At 35.1% G+C, this 18,609-nt stretch overlaps 1 protein-coding gene across 4 annotated transcripts in view; it reads right to left on the bottom strand.

The window, feature by feature from the left end:
* ROBO1 (roundabout guidance receptor 1) overlaps window positions 1–18,609 on the bottom strand; it is a 414,151-nt gene that overhangs the window by 83,109 nt on the left and 312,433 nt on the right. For all 4 annotated transcript variants that reach the window (XM_059392146.1, XM_059392148.1, XM_059392147.1 and 1 more), the window contains exons 7-8: window positions 3,806–3,930; window positions 744–915 (exon numbers count right to left, since the gene is read on the bottom strand). In XM_059392146.1, the coding sequence (XP_059248129.1) occupies window positions 744–915; window positions 3,806–3,930 (297 nt within the window). The remainder of the gene's footprint in view (window positions 1–743; window positions 916–3,805; window positions 3,931–18,609) is intronic.

Below are 18,609 nucleotides of genomic sequence, written 5' to 3'. Positions count from 1 at the left end.
AAACAAAACAAAACAAAAAATATATATATACATATGAATGAAGCCCAAACTGAAAGCAATCTATCAGTGGAAGAGTACATGAATAAACTGTGAGCTATTTATACAATGGAATACTATATAGCAACAAAAAGAATGAGTATTATATGTACATATATTTATTTTATGTATATATATATACAAATGTGTATATATATTCTTATATATTTATATATATACTTTTTTTCTTTTCTTCTCAAATTGTTACTAGTGTCTGACTCACAGTGTGAGACATCACTGACTTCATAATGCATTTAGCATTAATTGATCAGGTATAAGGCAGTTGATAAACAGGACAGAATCACAATATTCATGGAAAACTAGTTCATTATGATGAGTTGTGAGCAAGACTTATCAGCAATTCATTTTACCTCCTTAATTTGGTGAGAAAAAAAGGATCTTTTGCACTAGGAGACTCTAAGATAACTTTATTTTCTAAAACATGGACTCATTCCCATGTTCAGTGTAAACTTCTTGCTTAATTGCTGTGCTTTTACGGATCTGACTTGATGCTAGAAATTTATAGGACAGCTAAGTTAAAATGAGAATAATTCTAGACTTAGTCATTGTATCGGCATCCTTTTTTAGCTTTTACACCAAAACTGCTCTCAGAAAGGATACACAGTAGAAAATAAACACATTTACTGACACTCTCTTTAGATCATAAGCCAAACTTGAACATTTTGAAATAAAATGCTCTACTTTACCATCAGTAACTTCCAAATACGCTTTTGTGATGATACTCCCGGCAACATTTAAAGTCTGGCAGATATAATAACCGACATCAGACCGCTGGACGTTGGTGATGGTGAGATCACCAGTCTGGGAGACTGAAAAGCGGCTGCTTGACTGTGGTGGCTGATATGAGAAAAGCAGATTCTAGAACCCAGTATTTGGGAGGAAAGAATAACAGCAGGTTAATCTCTAGGTTCTGATATTTTGGCATGATACATACATACTTATAAAGAGCTATATAAATGTACACACACACATATACATACCGCACATGCATATATACCCAAAAAAGCTAAATATTCTTCCATCGCATACCCCCCCACAGAGATACACACATACACCTAAACACGAAGTTTAATGACCTAGCCTTTTAGGAGGCTTTTAAAGTTTCATTTTAAAATTTAAATAAATTCTAAACATTGATATGTACTTTTATAATTATCAAACAATAATAGATATATTTAAGAATTCATAATGGAGTTTTATTTTTTTAACTTTTTAATTTTTATTTTTTAAAGATTTTATTTACTTTTTTGGCAGAGAGAGACACAGTGAGAGAGGGAACACAAGCAGGAGGAGTGGGAGAGGGAGAAGCAGGGTTCCTGCTTTGTTAACCTTCAGCTCAGGTCATGATCTCAGGGTCCTGGGATCGAGTTCCGCATCAGGGTTCCTGCCAAGTAGGAACCTGAGCTGAAGGCAGAGGCTTAACCCACAGAGCCACCCAGGCTCCCTTATTTATCTTTCTATATAAGTTAGCTTATATACAAAGTTAACATAAGATGTGATGTTTTGTGGTACAAATTTCTCACTATGCATCAAAATTTGTTCCCATGTTAAAGAGAGTGTATATTACATGGGAAATAACACTTCATGTCATTGCTTTTCATGAAATAAAGTCGAGATTTCTTCTAACCAAATGAAGTTGTTCCCTTTTTAAAAGTTTAATTGCTTTTTATCTTTTTAAAATTTTTATTTATTTATCTGAGAGAAAGAGAGATTGAAGGAACAAGTGGGGAGAGGGGCAGGGGGAGAAGCAGCCTCCCTGTGGAGAGAGAGCCTGACATGGGACTCCATCCCAGGACCCTGGGATCATGAGCTGAGCCAAAGGCAGACACTTAACCGACAACTGCTTTTTAACACATATACTTTTATAAAGACTTTATCTACAGCTCTATGAATACACGCCCAGTGACAAAATTGTAGGAAAAAGTATGTTGTATCATTAAACCAAGCTAAACCAAGTCAAAATTACTTCAAAGTTTGACATAGTTTAAACCAAGTAACTTAACAATTTATTTAATAACTAAATGAATCATTTGTTAAAAGATTTAATTTATATATTTTTCAGAGACTGACAAAACACAAGCAGGTGGAGCAGCAGGTAGAGGGAGAAGCAGGCTCCCTGCTAAACAAGGAGCCCTGCGGGACTCCATCCCAGGACCCTGGGATCATGACCTGAGCTGAAGGCAGATGCTTAACCCACTTAGCTACCAAAGCGTCCCTCAATGAGTCACTCTTCTAAGAACTTCTAGTGGATTTACTATTACCACTATGTAGATATTCTTAAATAATACACTTCCAATTCTTTCTGTTGTAATAAAATATTTCATTTTTCCTTGTCTATTATTTGTGACCAGCAAATGTAGTCTTTGAGGCCAAATAGAATGTGTTAGAGACGATGAAGATACTGTAACTCAAAAGAGGGTCCACATGCCATAAATTTGCCTACCAGTGTGAAAACAAAGGTGAACCAGATGCATTGCCTACAAAATGTTAGTAAGTGCAGACAGTAAGTTACTTCTAGGTTACCTGTAAGAGCTCATTAAAAGCAAGACCACAAAACAATTTACCCAAGGTTGATTCAAGCAAAAAATTTAAAAAGGTTAGGAACAACTATATTGTAAAAAATACAGGTATCAAAAAACAAGTAAAAGGAAAAGCTTCATTTGTTGAAGCAAGCAAATCAATAAGAGATGAGGAAAAAGACTTAAATATAAAAACTATTTTAAAGTTTCCTGTTATCTTTAAAGTAAAATTATTTCAAAATTTCCTTTTTATTAAGCTGAAATCCAATAGTGAACTTAAAGAACTTAAAGAACTTAAGAACATAGAGCTTTATAATGTAGTTCAGTGTATATAGAAAAATCTGGTTTATAAAATGTTTAGAGTTATTTGATATCTCATATATATATATCTCATATAACAATTATATATGATGGTTTTCAAAGAATTAGAATATACTGAACTATATTTATCATGACAGCTATATTAAATAGACTACCACATAGTTTGGTGAATCTTTGATTGACATATATAAATTGGTATATATAATTGATATCTATTTATTGATCTACATACAGACTCATACATGCTTACATACATAAAGAAGTGAAGACACTTGAGATTCCTGGTATTTTCAGAGAAATTGCACTGAGTAACTGTCATCTCTGTTTTAAACGTGTGTAAATCTCTTTTAACATATAATTACAGAGGCGCCTGGGTGGTACTGTTAAGCGTAGGACTCTTGCTTTCAGTCCAGGTCATGATCTCGGGGTTCTGAGGTCGAGCCCCAAAACAGCTCTGCGCTCAGCACAAGGTTGGCTTAAGACCCTCTCCTCCTCGACCTTCGCCCCTCCACCCTGCGTGTGTGTGAGCACTTGCTCTAAAATAAACTAAACACATCTTTTAAAAAAACGTAATTACAGATATCTGAGTAATAGAAATAAAAATTAAATTATGTCGAGAAAAAATGTAGTTTTTAAAAAACGTGGCTGAATTGGAAATAAAGGTAAATTTAATATGATAATTACTATGCAATCTAACACCCTTCCTAAAACTAGGAAGGGAAAATTGCTTTCCGATTTATAACAATGAAGGAAACTTTGTCTTCTCTCTCATAGTTGAAATTTTCTAGGGCATTCAGAGATTTTTCAATTCTCTTAAAGTAACAGCTATACCACGAGATAGTGTTTTGGGTTTTCTTATGTATCGGGCGCCTGCCTTTGCTGATTGAAATGCTAGAATAAGGTCTTACCTGACTCCCCTCTCTTCTCCAAAAAATAGCTGGTTGAGGATTTCCGGTTGCTTCACACTGGAACGTTACTGTTCGTCCCAAGGCAACAACCTGGTCACGGGGTTTCACAACAAAGTGTGGAGGTTCTAAAGGAGATGAAACAAATTATCGGAATCAAAACCATGTAGTTATTAACCTAATTGAGACAACTTGCTGATACCCCAAATGTGCTGCCATTTATTTTGTACAACTCATTATGCACTCTAAGATGTAATGTACCCGTTCTCATCCTTAATTTAATTGAAGCTAAATTGTTAAGTGCATATTTATAGAAGGGAATAGAATTTTTTTTTTCAGGGAAGAGGTTTTTTTTTTTTTAATCAGCTGAACTTTTGAAGATTAGCCTCCACATTAAAAAGAATTCTGGAGCTGCAATTTGACCCTTTACTTTCAAAGTACACCTGAAATGTGTATGAATAAATACCTTTTCTCATTTAGAGCTGCTTAAAGGTGAATGGACTTTAATCATACAGCCAAGGACCTCCTGATGTAAGCAGGCCCTAAAATTACTTTAATTTAACTCCAAAGCTCCTGAAATGCTACCATGAAAATTATAACCCCTTAGAATCTTCAGTCCAATTACTTGAATAGAAATGAATGTAAAGCAATAGTAGAGTCAGATGCCTCCTTCATTTACACAGGCAAGGGCATGTTCGAACAGAATATATATGGAAATGAGGGCAAATTTGAAACATCTGCTCATCCTGACATTATAAATACTGCCAGCTTTGTCCAAACTGTTTGATTTATACAGACTTAAATGGCCACTTCATCCAGCAGTAAATAGAGTGTCAGAAAATTGTGTCAGTTACACTGAGCGCAATGGCAGCTGAAAACATTAGGTGTGCTGATGGAGTCACTCGGGGAAGAGGGGGAAGAAAAGCTTGTTTGGGGGCCATGCTTTACGGTTAGAAAAATGTGCACTGATTGTAAGTCTTTTTACCTACTGTTTACACGTTTCAAATGCATTTCTTATCAGCTGTTTGAAACACTTAATTATTCTTCTCTCTTGTCTCAGTTCAAATGGAAGTGAACATTTCCAGCCAGGCATTTATACAGGAGAGGGTACTTCCCATCCACTTTTTAAGACTGTTGCATTATTTTAAACCTTTTCTTTAAAAGTACTTTTAGTTACTTTTAGCAGTCACTTGGGATAATGCCTTCAAGGGAATAGGAACCAAAGATTATATTCAGATTATGTCTACAAATGCTACCACTCTGCTCACAAGAATTTGATTTCTTTGTTAATGAAGGTGAGGGTTTGAAAAGGTGTTTTTCTCTTGATCAATACTGTCTAGGCAACTACATCTAAGACATATATACAAATATTTATAATATTATATATAAATTTTGTAAATCTCTCATTTGAAACATAAACCTCTTAAAAAAGAGAGAGAGATGTAACAGAATTTGTTGCAGATTGCATAGTGGCAAAACTGAAGAAAGCAATTAGATCTCCTAACTTCTAGATTAGTGTGATTTCTTCCGTACTCCCTTTTTCTTTTTAATTGAAGTTTAGTAGAAATTATACCATTTGCCTAGGAAATTATAGGAGACCTGAAAAATCAGGTCAAATGCCTTCAAATGTCCTGTAACTTATGGGGAAGAAAATACGAAGTTAGGAGATAGAGTTTAGGTTCAATTTGGTAACACTGAAGTTCTAGCTTATAATTTTTTTAAACTCTGATTGTAATTGAGTGGTTTACTCGTGAGTTTAGCAAACACTATCATTATCCAGGTATAATAACAGACATGTGCCTCATTGCCTGGGGATTTTCTTCCATTTCCATCCATACAGGAGCATTTGATTCCACAGTTAGGGGCTGGAATAATTGAGGTAGAAATCAGATCAAGAAATTGAAAGGATTGACTGGATGATAAACTAAATCCAGAAGAGAGTTTGGTTTGTTTCAATAAAAGAAAAAACAAATGATTAATTAAATGACTGGGGGAATATGACTTTCCAATATGCAGGGAATCTGAGTAGGAAAATATAAATGTTCAAACCACTCAGAGAAGTATAAACTTCGGGTGGTCTCTTTCCTAAATCTCAGAAGCATGTCTAATAACGTGTGCCAGAACCCATGTTTCTTTTATAAAACGCCAGCTCTCCTCCAACCTCAAAGACTTATTTGGGAACAAGGGATACAAACTCTTATGCTAACTACATTTATCCTGCAGCAATCCTTCCACACAGGATATCTGCCTGGAAATGAATTTACTATGTTTTGCAGGCATCGTCTCGAGCCAACATCAACAGTGACATCAGCCACAAGATATGTCTTAGAAATATAACTTTAAAAAATCCTTTACTATATGTTTGTTAAATATTTAATATAAATATATCTCTATGAGAATGTAAATGGATCCAATGGGCCTCTGTCTATCAATCTAGCTATCACCATCATCTAACTTTTTAGATTGGGAAGGCCATTCATCACATCCATCTATTTGATATTTAGGATAAAATGTTGGAACATTTTTTCAAAGACTACATTTAAACTTGCTAAAATTGAAAATACATAGCCATGTTACTAACGTCATAGAGGGTCAGTGTTAAAAATTTAGAAAATTAGACAAGCAAAGAAGATAAGAAGCGCTACCTATAATTCAACCATGCAAACTGGACCATAGTGTTTTAAAATATGCTTCTACAATATCGTTTCAATAGCCATTTAATAGTTCATATGCAAATTACTTAAATTACTCAACCAAGCTCTTGTTTTTAAATTTGGGTTTGTTTCCAATTTTCAGTATTAAAAACAGTAGTGACATTAACATTCTTCCCAATTATTTTTAAGATGATTTCACCTGATGCCTCCCCTATAGGGCACTTTCCTCCCTAACCTTACAAACTGAACATTAACATCTTTGCCAAACTGAGAATAAAATCTGCTATTAACTAGCCTTTTTATGTTCATAAAATTAAACATTTATTTTCACATTACCTTGTCACTGATATCCTATTTGTTGGGAATATTGTATTCCTATGCTTATCTTTTTTATTTTTAAGAACAATTGACAGGCAAAATTTTGTCCATTTCTCATCTATGCTGTAAATAGATTTTTTCACTTTATAGACAGTCTTTCTAATCTGGTTAAGCATTTTTGGTATTCATTCTATCAATAAAATATAGATCATATGATATATAATAAATTAGGTAAATAATCACCTCCATTTTCATCCTATACTTTTGTCTTCATGCTTTTTTATGTTTAAATATTAATCCATATATATTTTTACACTTATGGTGGCATCTAGAAGGCTATTTTTTTAAATAGGTCCCTTATTGTATCACCATTATTGAACAATCCATCCTATCTATATTAGTCTGAACACCTTTAGAATATCTGTATAGCTCTTTAACTTAAAAAATAGGGAGTTTTTCTTAGAGTCAAATTATTCCCTGGCATACCACTTAGCATCCTCATGTTTAATTCGCCAAAAATGGTGTTCCAGCACTTTTAAAGGGTGAATGTACCTTCCTGAATGTAGTGATCATGAGAGTACTTAGGAACCTAATGACTATTTATGTGAGGACACGTGTTTATCAGAGCAAACTTTGATACATTTTGGAAACATCCTGCAATTATTTCTTACATAAAATGAAATGAACCTGACACATAGAAATGAAAATGAATGCATACAGCCCTAAGTGCAAGGTTTTTCATCAACAGCACTTTGAATGACCATTACAGAAGAATAGGTTGATAGACATGAATTCATAAACATATTTTGGGTTAAAAAACCCCAAATCATTCTGGGGGCACCTATTTTTGTTTATCTTGTAAAATATAAATTGAAATAGTACTTCACCACAATATAGACCTATCACTTATCTTATCACTCAATTAAGGAGAGAAAAAAAAAATAAAAGGACGCAGATCACACATCATTTAATAAGACATAAAGTTAGCAACCCCATTACCTTTACTCTTTGTCACAGTTACCCATACTTCCTGCAGACTTTATTCTGTGCAGTCTGTCTTTGTGGCCAATGACAAGTGAAACATGGAGGCTGATTGGTTGAAGGACATGGAAGGGTATGGATGGAAAGGGGAAGAGAAGTTCCAGTCACAGTGACACGGTGATTAGAAGATGGCCAATAAAATGTCAACTTACCAGACCCAACTAAAACAAAAAAAAGAAAACATGAAATAAATAAAAAATAAAGAAACAGAAACGAAACAGAAAAAGTAATAAGATTTGACTTAACAATGATATATATTTTTTTAAAGTAAAATAAAGAACACGTTAATATTTGGCTCATAACGGTCCATGAATGAATATTTGTTAGCATTTTAAGTATAATCATGAGTAACATAAGAAAAGCAGAAATGAGTCTTAAAATTTCTACTATGATTAAATGACAGAGCTACAATGGATGATAGCCATACAATTATAAAACACATTTCAATGACTACGTTTGATAGGGTTAGATAACTACATATGTAATGGGTTTAAAAACACTATAAATCTTAACTGCTAAGGCTACTTAGAATAGAAACCAAGCATCTAAATCAAAGATAAAGCAGTGTTAAATCATACAACTCCACCATCAGATTAATTTTTTAAAAAGTTCGTGCTACCAATGATATTCTATTAAATCCACGTTTTTCATACTTAAATAAGCACATAAATCACCCTAAGACCTGGTTAAAATACAAATTATAATTCCATAGGTCAGGAGTGTGGCTTGAGATTTTGTATTTCTAATAAGCACACAGGTACTGCTGGTCCACAACTATAGGCCGAGTAGCAAGGTTATTAAAAGGTTATTAAATACCTAAATCCTTGCAAAATTTTAATTGAGGAGACACAGAAAAAATATGAACACATGAAAACTGGTAAAACTTTATAAACCTATCTAATGAAGTCAGAATCACATTGCCTGCTTTCAACCCTAAAACACTGGGCATTTTAATATAGAAAGTTCAAGTGATAACATATTTTAAATATTGGAAGATGACGATTTTGTTTTGTTCTTTTAGAGACAAAGGCAATAACCGCCAAATGCAGAACTTTATCATGGAAGTATACAGCCATCATATACAGCCACCATACATTTGATTCAAGTAAATAACTCCCACATCTTTAAGCAAATCAAAATTACTTTAATCTGATACACATTCCTGTAGTTTAAATAAATAAACAGTGCCAAGCACTGGTACTTATGTGAAAGGGTACAACTTTAAAATAGTGACAATATGACAATAAAACAGAACACAACAAAAAACTTCCATCAGACTATAAACAACCTTCACAAGTTATTTCCCGGGCTGCATCAGAAATTACATTTCCTTAATGCCTGCCCCTAGGGAAAAATAAAACACAAGGGGCTGGGGAAAGCTCAGGTGTCAGACGGGAATCACGGGACATTTTGGTACAATGTATGGTCTGACGCAATATATTCAAGCTCAGTTTATGTTGCTTCGCTTTTGCTTTATGGGTATGCTTAGTAATCCAAGCAGAAGGATAAAAATGTATGCTTTAAATAAAATACAGAATAATAAAAAAATAAATGAAAAGAAAAACAAAACAGAGACAAATGCTCTCTTGCCTGTTGTTACCTCATAAGCAAAATTTTCAGAAACACATTTCAATTCACGTGTTCCCTTCATGAGTAAAATAATTTGTCTTTCTTTTTCACTCTAAAGAAAAAAAACTTCAAGCATAATATTTTGTGCACTCAGGCAAGGAATGTTTAAAAAAAAAAACAACAACAACCTTTTCCTAGCTTATTTAGGAATGATCAACAGCTATGCCACCTAGACTTGAAAACAGAGTTTTTGAATCCTTCAACAAGATACTATCTTTTAAATGACAGGGTGGAATATTTAGAAACTACAAGAAAGAGAAGCTGACAAACTGTAGCAATAGAATTTGCTTTGCAAAAGCAAAAGGCTATAGAATTACCTTTTGAGATAACATGGGAAAATAAATTTGATACTAGATAGATACAGTTAAGAGTAAGCCTTATTTATTTATTTATTTATTTATTTCAGTTTTAAGAGTAAGCCTTATTTATGTATTTTTTTTTAAAAAACCTTTTTTTGGGGGGAAAGATTTTTATTTATTTATTTGACAGAGAGAGAGATCACAAGTAGGCAGAAAGGCAGGCAGAGAAAGAGGAGGAAGCAGGCTCCCCGCCAAGCAGAGAGCCCAATGCAGGCCTCGATCCCAGGACCCTGAGATCATGACCTAAGCCGAAGGCAGAGGCTTAACCCACTGAGTCAGGTGCCCCTGAGTAAGCCTTATTTAAAGTCAAGAGACTATAGGAATAACTCTGAAAGATTTTCTAGTCATATATTTTCAGTAATTTAAAATTCCTGAAAAATCTCAAAAATATCCAACATGTTAGATACAAGAAAATTACTCGGAAGCAGATCATTTAAAGGTTTTAAAGTGCTTTTCCCTGCTTGGAGGTTTTACCAGCGATCAAATCAAATGAGTTGAATCTTTCATTAATTAAAACCTAATGTATTCAAAAACTTCTGGCTGATATATTTGCATATCACATCAATGACAAATGACAAGTGGAAAATATTCCATCAAGTTATCTAAGAACAACATCTAACAGAGAAGCTTCCAAAGCATCAGAGTTTTTGAAAGTAACCTATCTTGCATGATCATTTAAGCTTTTAACAACCATGGTTATCAGGAAATGAGGTCTCTTATCTAAATGAAAACTGGCCCGTCACAGTTTTTATTTATTCTAGTTTCAGGAAACAAATACATGCCATGAATATCCTCCATTTAAAATCCTTTTTACTCACTTGAAGAAAATGACCAACCTAAACTTTCCCTTCTTAAGAAAAGATGATAGAAATTAAAGTTTTTCTCAGATTTCCCCTTTTACCACACTTCTCTCAGGGTCAGGTCAAAGAATTTTCTCTCCATACAGAGAGCAGGGAACTTTTATACAACGATCAGCTAGGACACCATTATTGTCCAGCTAGGTGTGTCGGAGAAAAGCAGAGTAATTTGGATCACGTTCATTCATTATCCTCTGAAGTCTGTGGTTTATGGGCAGCCTCACTCCTACACTCCCCTAACTCTTGTCCACTCCTTTTCTTTCTACTTTAAAGGCCAGGAGTACCTCTATCCTAACTCCCTTTTCTCGTTAAGAAAGAGGAAAAGCCTGTCTGTCTCTATCGCTAATAAAACAATAAAACTATAAAATGTTAGCGCTAGAAGTGACCTTAGAACTTATCAGTCTAACCCCATCTTTTTTGCATGAGAAAATGGGAACCTAAATTGTTCAATAGCTTTCTCAAGGTCACAGATGACTAGCCACAGACTGCCTTTTCAACTAAATTCAAGGCTAATTTTGACTAAACTCAAGTTTCTGCATACAGTTTCCTTCTGGCTAACCAGTCTAGGGAGAACTCTATGCAACAGGACATAAAAGGTATTTGGTTTTACATTTAAACTGTCATAAAATGTTTACCCTAAAACCATTACCATTAAAATAATTACTACCTTGGAGAGGAGAAGTGAGTTGGGGGAAATTGGAAGGGGAGACAAACCATGAGGGACTACGGACTCTGAGAAACAAACTGAGGGCTTTGGAGGGGAGGGGGTTGGGGGGTTGGGTGAGCCTGGTGGTGGGTATTAAAGAGGGCATGTATTGCGTGGAGCACTGGTGTGGTGCATAATCGATCAACCTTGGAACACTGAAAAAAATAAAATAAAGTTACCCAAAAAATTACTACCTATGTATAAAAACTTACTAAAATAATTGTTTATGATATTTAAAATCTTTTAAAAATAGTTAGCTATAGTTTTAAAAAGACAGGGAAAATTACCAGATAAGAAGATAGTAGGCTTAAAACCTCTTGAAAAAATTCACCTTTTTGGAAAAAAAGATAATGTGATCATTTTTTTTTAAAGAATTTATTTATTTATTTGACAGAGAGAGATCACAAGTAGGCAGAGAGGCAGGCAGAGAGAGAGAGGAGGAAGCAGGCTCCCAGCTGAGCAGAGAGCCTGATGCGGGACTCGATCCCAGGATCCTGGGATCATGTCCTGAGCCGAAGGCAGTGGCCTAACCCACTGAGCCACCCAGGTGCCCCATGATGTGATCATTTTTTAAGGGTGAGACAATTTTCATCATTTCATCACTTGAAATCATTGTAAATTGAATAATACTTTTTTGAAAGGCAAGAACAAATTATATTTCCACACAATTACTGTTATAGTAAATATGTTAAGTAGGAAGTAAAATAAACTCAGAAAGTAAGTATGTATTTTTAAGAGGTTAAAACTCACTAATTTTTTTTTAACATGGCAACATTACACATATTACAATCCATCCTCAGTAACATCTCTAACTTGTGTTTACATTTGAGGAAGTTTGGAAAGGGGTGAGGGATTAGAGAATTTGACACAAAGCTGAGTTTGTATAAAAACCACAACGCTTTCACCTAGATCACATTATCTTGGTGGGGAGGAGGAGCGTTCTGCAAAGTCTAAATATTTATATAATATATATATATACATACACATTTACATAATACATATAAGCTATATAATTATAAAACTCTAGTTCCTGATTGAGCGTAAAAAAAGAAAAAAAGATAGCTTTCTTTAAAATCTTTGGAGACATACAAATATTACATACTTCCGTTAAAAAAATTTAAAATGGAATAATTTAGCCTTTCTCTTTCCCTTTCTCCTACCTTTCCTCCCTCCCTCCCTGCCTCCTTTTCCCCTTCCTCACTCTCTCTCTCTCTCTCTCTCTCTCACACACACACACACACACACTCACTCTCTCTCACACACACACACACACACACACAGAGACTCACTGACACACACACACAGACTCACTCACACACACACACACACACAGACTCACACACACACACACACACACACACAGACTCACTCTCATACACACACACTCAGAATGAGACTTTCTTCCTCTTTTGAATGTGACATCAAAGATCCCCCAGCTGTTAAATTACTTTAAAATCTTCTAAGAATATACACTGTCCAGATAATAATCTTTAGGTATAAATGAGAAGCTCAGAGAAGCAAAAATGGAAGGAAGGAAGGAAGGAAGGAGAAAGAGAAGGAGGCTTTCTCTTATCTGTTTGTCATACACAGGATATAAGGTCAGAAAGATGATAAATGTCAAAAAAATATATAGAAGCTAGAGAAGGAAAGGTTTTGTGTGTGGGTTTTTTTTTTTTTTTTTTTTTTTTTGGTCTGAGTAAATAAGGTAGCTGTACAGATACTTAACGCTTCAGATTAGGTGTAATAAATACTGGGAGCAGCCAATCTTGGTAACTACTTAGGCCAGAAGAGAGGAAGATAATAGGCCTAAATAACAGCATGAGTGACCTAGGGAAAGTACAGAGAAGAAGCAGTTAACAGTAAAGGCCACTGAACCATGAATGGTCTCCAGAGGTCTTTAAAAATGGGATTTATTTCCATTTGGCCACAACAGTTGAGCTATAACCCTGTCTGGTAAAGGAACAGAGTAGTTGACTCTTAAGGTGCTTTATATGCTATGATTTTAAGAGAATGGAAATTCAGAGGCAAAGCAGGATAATGGATATATCCCTCTGGGAAACAGTCCCAGTATTTTCCCTTCAGATTATGTATACATAAACATATACTCTACTAGAAAATGTTCTCAAAAATATTATTTTCAATTAGCATTACTTTAAGTTGATGAAATCCTTTAGATACATAGCTCCTATGATAAATAAAGAACATATAAGAAAATTCCAAGAAAATATTTGCATAATTAACACAACAATGATTAAAATTTTGATATTTTCTCACCAAATCTCAATTTTTGAAGAATAATGGCAACTATATTCAAGTTTATCCTATAAGTTAAATAAAATATTAGAATTCTTCATTGTTAGCAACATAATTATTTTGAAATGTAATGACACAAGACTACCACAGTATGTGAGTCTAAAATAACGTTAAGTATTCTAAACTCCTAGAATAACTCTATAAAAGATTTCATAGCTAAGCAAATTTCACTAAGGTAAAACCAATCTTATTAATAAATATCAGAGAGCAACAGCTCTCTTGAATGTGCTCTAAATGAAATCACCATGACTATGGAATTCTCCTAATTCACAGATACTAGTTTTCATTATTAGTAACTATATTCAAATGAATCTTTAAATTGATGGGGTTCTTTTTCATTCTCATATCATTTTTTTCATTGACTAGCAGAGTTCAATTAATAAATCTGACAGACTCAGATGGTAAACAGCATATTCCAGAAGAAGGTGAATGAAGTAAAAGAGTGAGTTACAAGACTCTTTTGAGAAGAAATACATTTTTATTAAGACAAAGGAACACTCAAATTTTCAAGTAGTAAAGCTAGATATCTTTGAACTGACAGAACCCACTCACTGATACGCTGGAGAAATTGCATGCATAAATCCTCATGAATGACAATATCTCTAACAATTAAAAACACTTAGGATTTTTTAATACTAGGTGAGATTGCTTTTGGGGGAAAAGACTGAGTTTAACTTAAAAGCCTGTCATTATGTCTTTCAACTTTTCTGACATAAAAATAGAGTGATGAAGAGGGGCATTTTTAGAATATATTTAATAGATACATAAAATACTATGAACTTTTCCCCTCCACTCAAGTATTTCCCATTCCTTGTGGATCACTTGTTCTGGAGACAAGGCTGGTTGTCACAGCTGAAGAGTGGATGCCACTGGGATCTCATGGAGAGAGTCCAGGGATGCTGGTAAATATCCTGCAGAGCATAAGACAGCCCCTGGCAACCAGGAATGACCCAACCCCACAAGTTAATAGTGCCGGGACTGAGAAACCTTGCTATAGATTGGCTGTTCAATTGATAGTTTAACAGAATAGTAATGAAGAATTGTTTTCCCACAAATATACACAAAGTAACTTGCACAATGTCTGATGTATCATAGATACTCAGAAAAAGTTACTATTTTCCCCTTCTCCTTTCACTTCTAAAAAAGGCCCTACTTTTCTTTTTTAAAAATATTTTTAGTGCACCTGAGTGGCTCAGTGGGTTAGGCCACTGCCTTCGGCTCAGGTCATGATCTCAGAGTCCTGGGATCGAGTCCCGCATCGGGCTCTCTATCTCTGCCTGCCTCTCCATCTACTTGTGATTTCTCTCTGTCAAATAAATAAATAAAATCTTTAAAAAAAAATAAAAAAAAATAAAAATATTTTTAATTCGTTTATGAAAGAGAGTGCAAGCATGACTGGGGGAGGGGCAGAGGGAGAGGAAAAGCGAGAAGCAGATTCTGGCTCAGCAGGGAGCCCGAAGCGGGGCTAGAACCCAGGACCCTGAGATCATGACCTGAGCTGAAGGCAGGCTCTGCTTAACCAACTGAGCCGCCTACACGTGCATTCTGAAAACAGTTATTAAATGGTACAACTTGGTTATTTGCCTACTAAAGAGCCTGAAATTGAAATGCAGCGACCTGGTGATCTATGACCATGTGTATGCCCCCTGACGTAGGACCTCAGGATCATAATTTTGATGTTAGTATTGCCTAAATCAATATAGAGAGCCAGAAACCTGGATCTTTCATCTCCCTCTTTCTTGAGATGTACAATCTGTTACCAAACGCCATAGCTTTTATTTCCAAACTCTTTGTGCATTTCATTTCTCTCTTTCTAGCTCTACTGCCAGCACCCTGGCCTCAGGTATCCAACAGTGCTCAGGGGAACTACTGCTTTGCTTTTTTCCAATCCAATCTCACAGTGTGGTCATATTTGCTTAAAAACAAGACCAAAATAAAACTAATCCGATTGCAGTATGTTTTTGCTTAAAATCTTTCAATATGGCTCCATTGCTCTTCAGATAGAGAGCAGACTTACTGTGGCCACCACTCTTCAGTGTCTTCTCATATCACCTGTCCCCTTTCAACTTGTAACTTAGCCCCAGAGGCCTTCTTTGTGTTCTTGAGTTTACCATGCATCATCTTACCTCTGGTTCTCTGTTTATTTCCAAGGGATTCCCCCCTCCACACCCCACCCAATGCTTTACCTAGTTAATTCCTACTTACCCTAGCCCTCGGCTCAAAAAACAGATCTCCAAGGAACTCCCTCTAAATCGGTTACTGTATCTTTTCTTTTAAAAAAAAATATTTAATTAATTTATTTATTTGACAGAGAGAGAGAGATCACCAGTAGGCAGAGAGGCAGGCAGAGAGAGAGGGGGAAGCAGGCTTCCCGCTAAGCAGAGAGCCCGATGCGGGGCTCGATCTCAGGACTCTGGGATCATGACCTGAGCCGAAGGCAGAGGCTCAACCCACTGAGCCACCCGGGCGCCCTCAGTTTCTAAATCTTATCCCAAATGCCATATATTCTCATAGCAGCCTTCATTTTCCTCCCATAGCACTTCCTATAGCTTAAAATTACACATTTACATAATTATTCTATAAATGTCTATCTCCTAAGCTAGCCTATAAGCTCCATGAGGGTAAGGATATAATTATTTTCTTTGCCATTCTTTCTCTAGAATTTACCAACTGGAGAACACTACTGACAGTGCAAATATCTACTGAAAGAGTAAACAAAGGACAATCATGTTCCCACTGCACATCTGAAAGTACTTCTGCCCTCCCTTTACAAATCCACTTTTTACCTTCTGCTAATACTGTTATTTGTGTCTATCCTTCTCCTTGGCCAGCTATGGGAAGCTCCAAGAAAGCAGGATCCAGGCATTAGTTATCTGGGCAACCTTTACAGCATCCAGTATACTGTCTTTTATATAGAAATGGCTTAAAAACTTGTTCATTTGAAAATCTGGAAGCCTACCTTCAAATGGCTTATTTCATAAAGGGTCTCAAGTTAAGTTACATAACAGAATAAAGATAGGAGTACTCAACTGACCAGATCAAGATCCTCTCCAGAACTAATCAGCTCTATCCTGTACAAACTGCATAAGCTTTCTAGATCTCAGTTAAATAAAGAGCCATCAGGGTCAGAGAACTATGCGTCAGTTCATATACCAGAAACTCTCTCCCAACTCTGTAGGAAAGTGTTCAATATGCCATTTTGCAAAGGTAGGAAAGTGAAGATTAAATAAATCGCTTTCTTTTTTTTTTAAGATTAAATAACTTTTTAAGGGTCATACATTAGGTAAAAAATGGAGGATTGAAATTCAGGTCTGCCCAGCTCTTAAAATCCTTCCTCTTTTTATTACATGTTATGACTTCTGTGTTAAAAGAGTTAATAAATCTTATTCTAATGTAATTTTGGTTCTGTTTTGGTCCCATGACCTAAACCAAAATACTTTCGATAAGAAATTATTTACAAAGGAAATAATAAAAAAATAAAAAAGCAACTACTGAAGGGGGAGAATATTTGCAAATCATATACTGGAGAAGGGGTTAATTTATAAAATATGTGAAGATTTTATACAACTCAATATGAAAAAAAATCTGAATTAAAAAATGGGCAGAGGATCTAAACAGACATTTTCAAAAGAAGGCTTACAAATGGCAAAGAGACACCTGAAAAGAGGCTCAAGGTCACTCATCATCAGGGAAATGCAAATCCTAATCACAATGAGATATCAGTCATCCTATTAGAATGGCTATTATCAAAAAGCCAAAAAATAGCAAGTGTTGACAAGGATGTAAAGAAAAGGGAACCTTGGGCACCACTGGTGGGAATGTAAATTTGGGCAGTCACTTTGCCAAACAATATGTAGGTTCCTCAAAAAATTCAAAGTAGAACTAGATCCAGCAAATTCACACCTGAGCATTTACCCAAAGAAAACAAAAACACTATTTCGAAAATATATATGTACCCCCTGTTCACTGGCAACATTATTTATAACAGCTACGATATAGAAACAACCTAAGGGACCAACATGAATAGACGAATTGTGGTATATTTACAATGGAGTATTATTCAGCCATTAAAAACGGAAGACTATCCTGCCACGTGAGACACCATAGACGGACCTTGAGGGTATTATGCTCAGTGCAGTAAGTCAGAGAGAGTAAGAATAATACTCTATGATTTTACTTATATGTGGAATTTAAAACAAACAAACATGCAACAAACAATACCAAGCTCATAGACATAGAAAATAGATTGGTGACTGCCTGAGGCAAGGGGAAGTGGGAGAAGAAGAAAGTCAAAAGGGTCAAAAGGTCCAAATTCCCAAAAGATAAATAAGTCATAAGGCTATAATGCACAGCATGGCAGTAACATTCAAAATACTGCATAGGTAAAAACTGCTAAGACAGTAAATCTTAAAAGTCTTCATTACAAGAAAAAATTACTATGTATTAATAATGATAATAAACACAGGCCATTACATATGGCGATGGACGTTAACTGGACTTCTCATGGCGATCACGTGGAAGTAGGTACAAATATCAAATCGTCATGTTGTATGCCTGACACTTCTAGGTCATATGTCAATTTCAAGCCAGTTCAAAATTATTTAAACGCACAATTCATGTATTAGTATATTAAATTAACATGGATATATAATTACTCTTCTCATATGTGAGCGATGTTCACCATATAAAAACGTTTTGAGGACAAAACAAATCATGTTATATTTTACATTCTCATGGAAAAACAACATCAAAAGAGCCAATTCTATCTCTGAAAAGTGATGTGATGCAGTCTTTTAGGACCACTCCCATAAATGTCAAATGTATGTAGTCAAGCATCAAGTGTACACGTTCACAGTTTGCTCTAGGATATCATGACATCTCTGACCTCAGTTTCCTTGTCTGTAAAATGGAGCTAAAGTAAATGATTTCT

The sequence above is a fragment of the Mustela nigripes genome, chromosome 2 (genome assembly GCF_022355385.1).
Source record: "Mustela nigripes isolate SB6536 chromosome 2, MUSNIG.SB6536, whole genome shotgun sequence".
In the NCBI taxonomy this organism is placed as follows: Eukaryota; Metazoa; Chordata; class Mammalia; order Carnivora; family Mustelidae; genus Mustela; species Mustela nigripes.
Note: the sequence above shows the minus strand (reverse complement) of the source record. Positions and strands in the feature narration are given on the sequence as shown.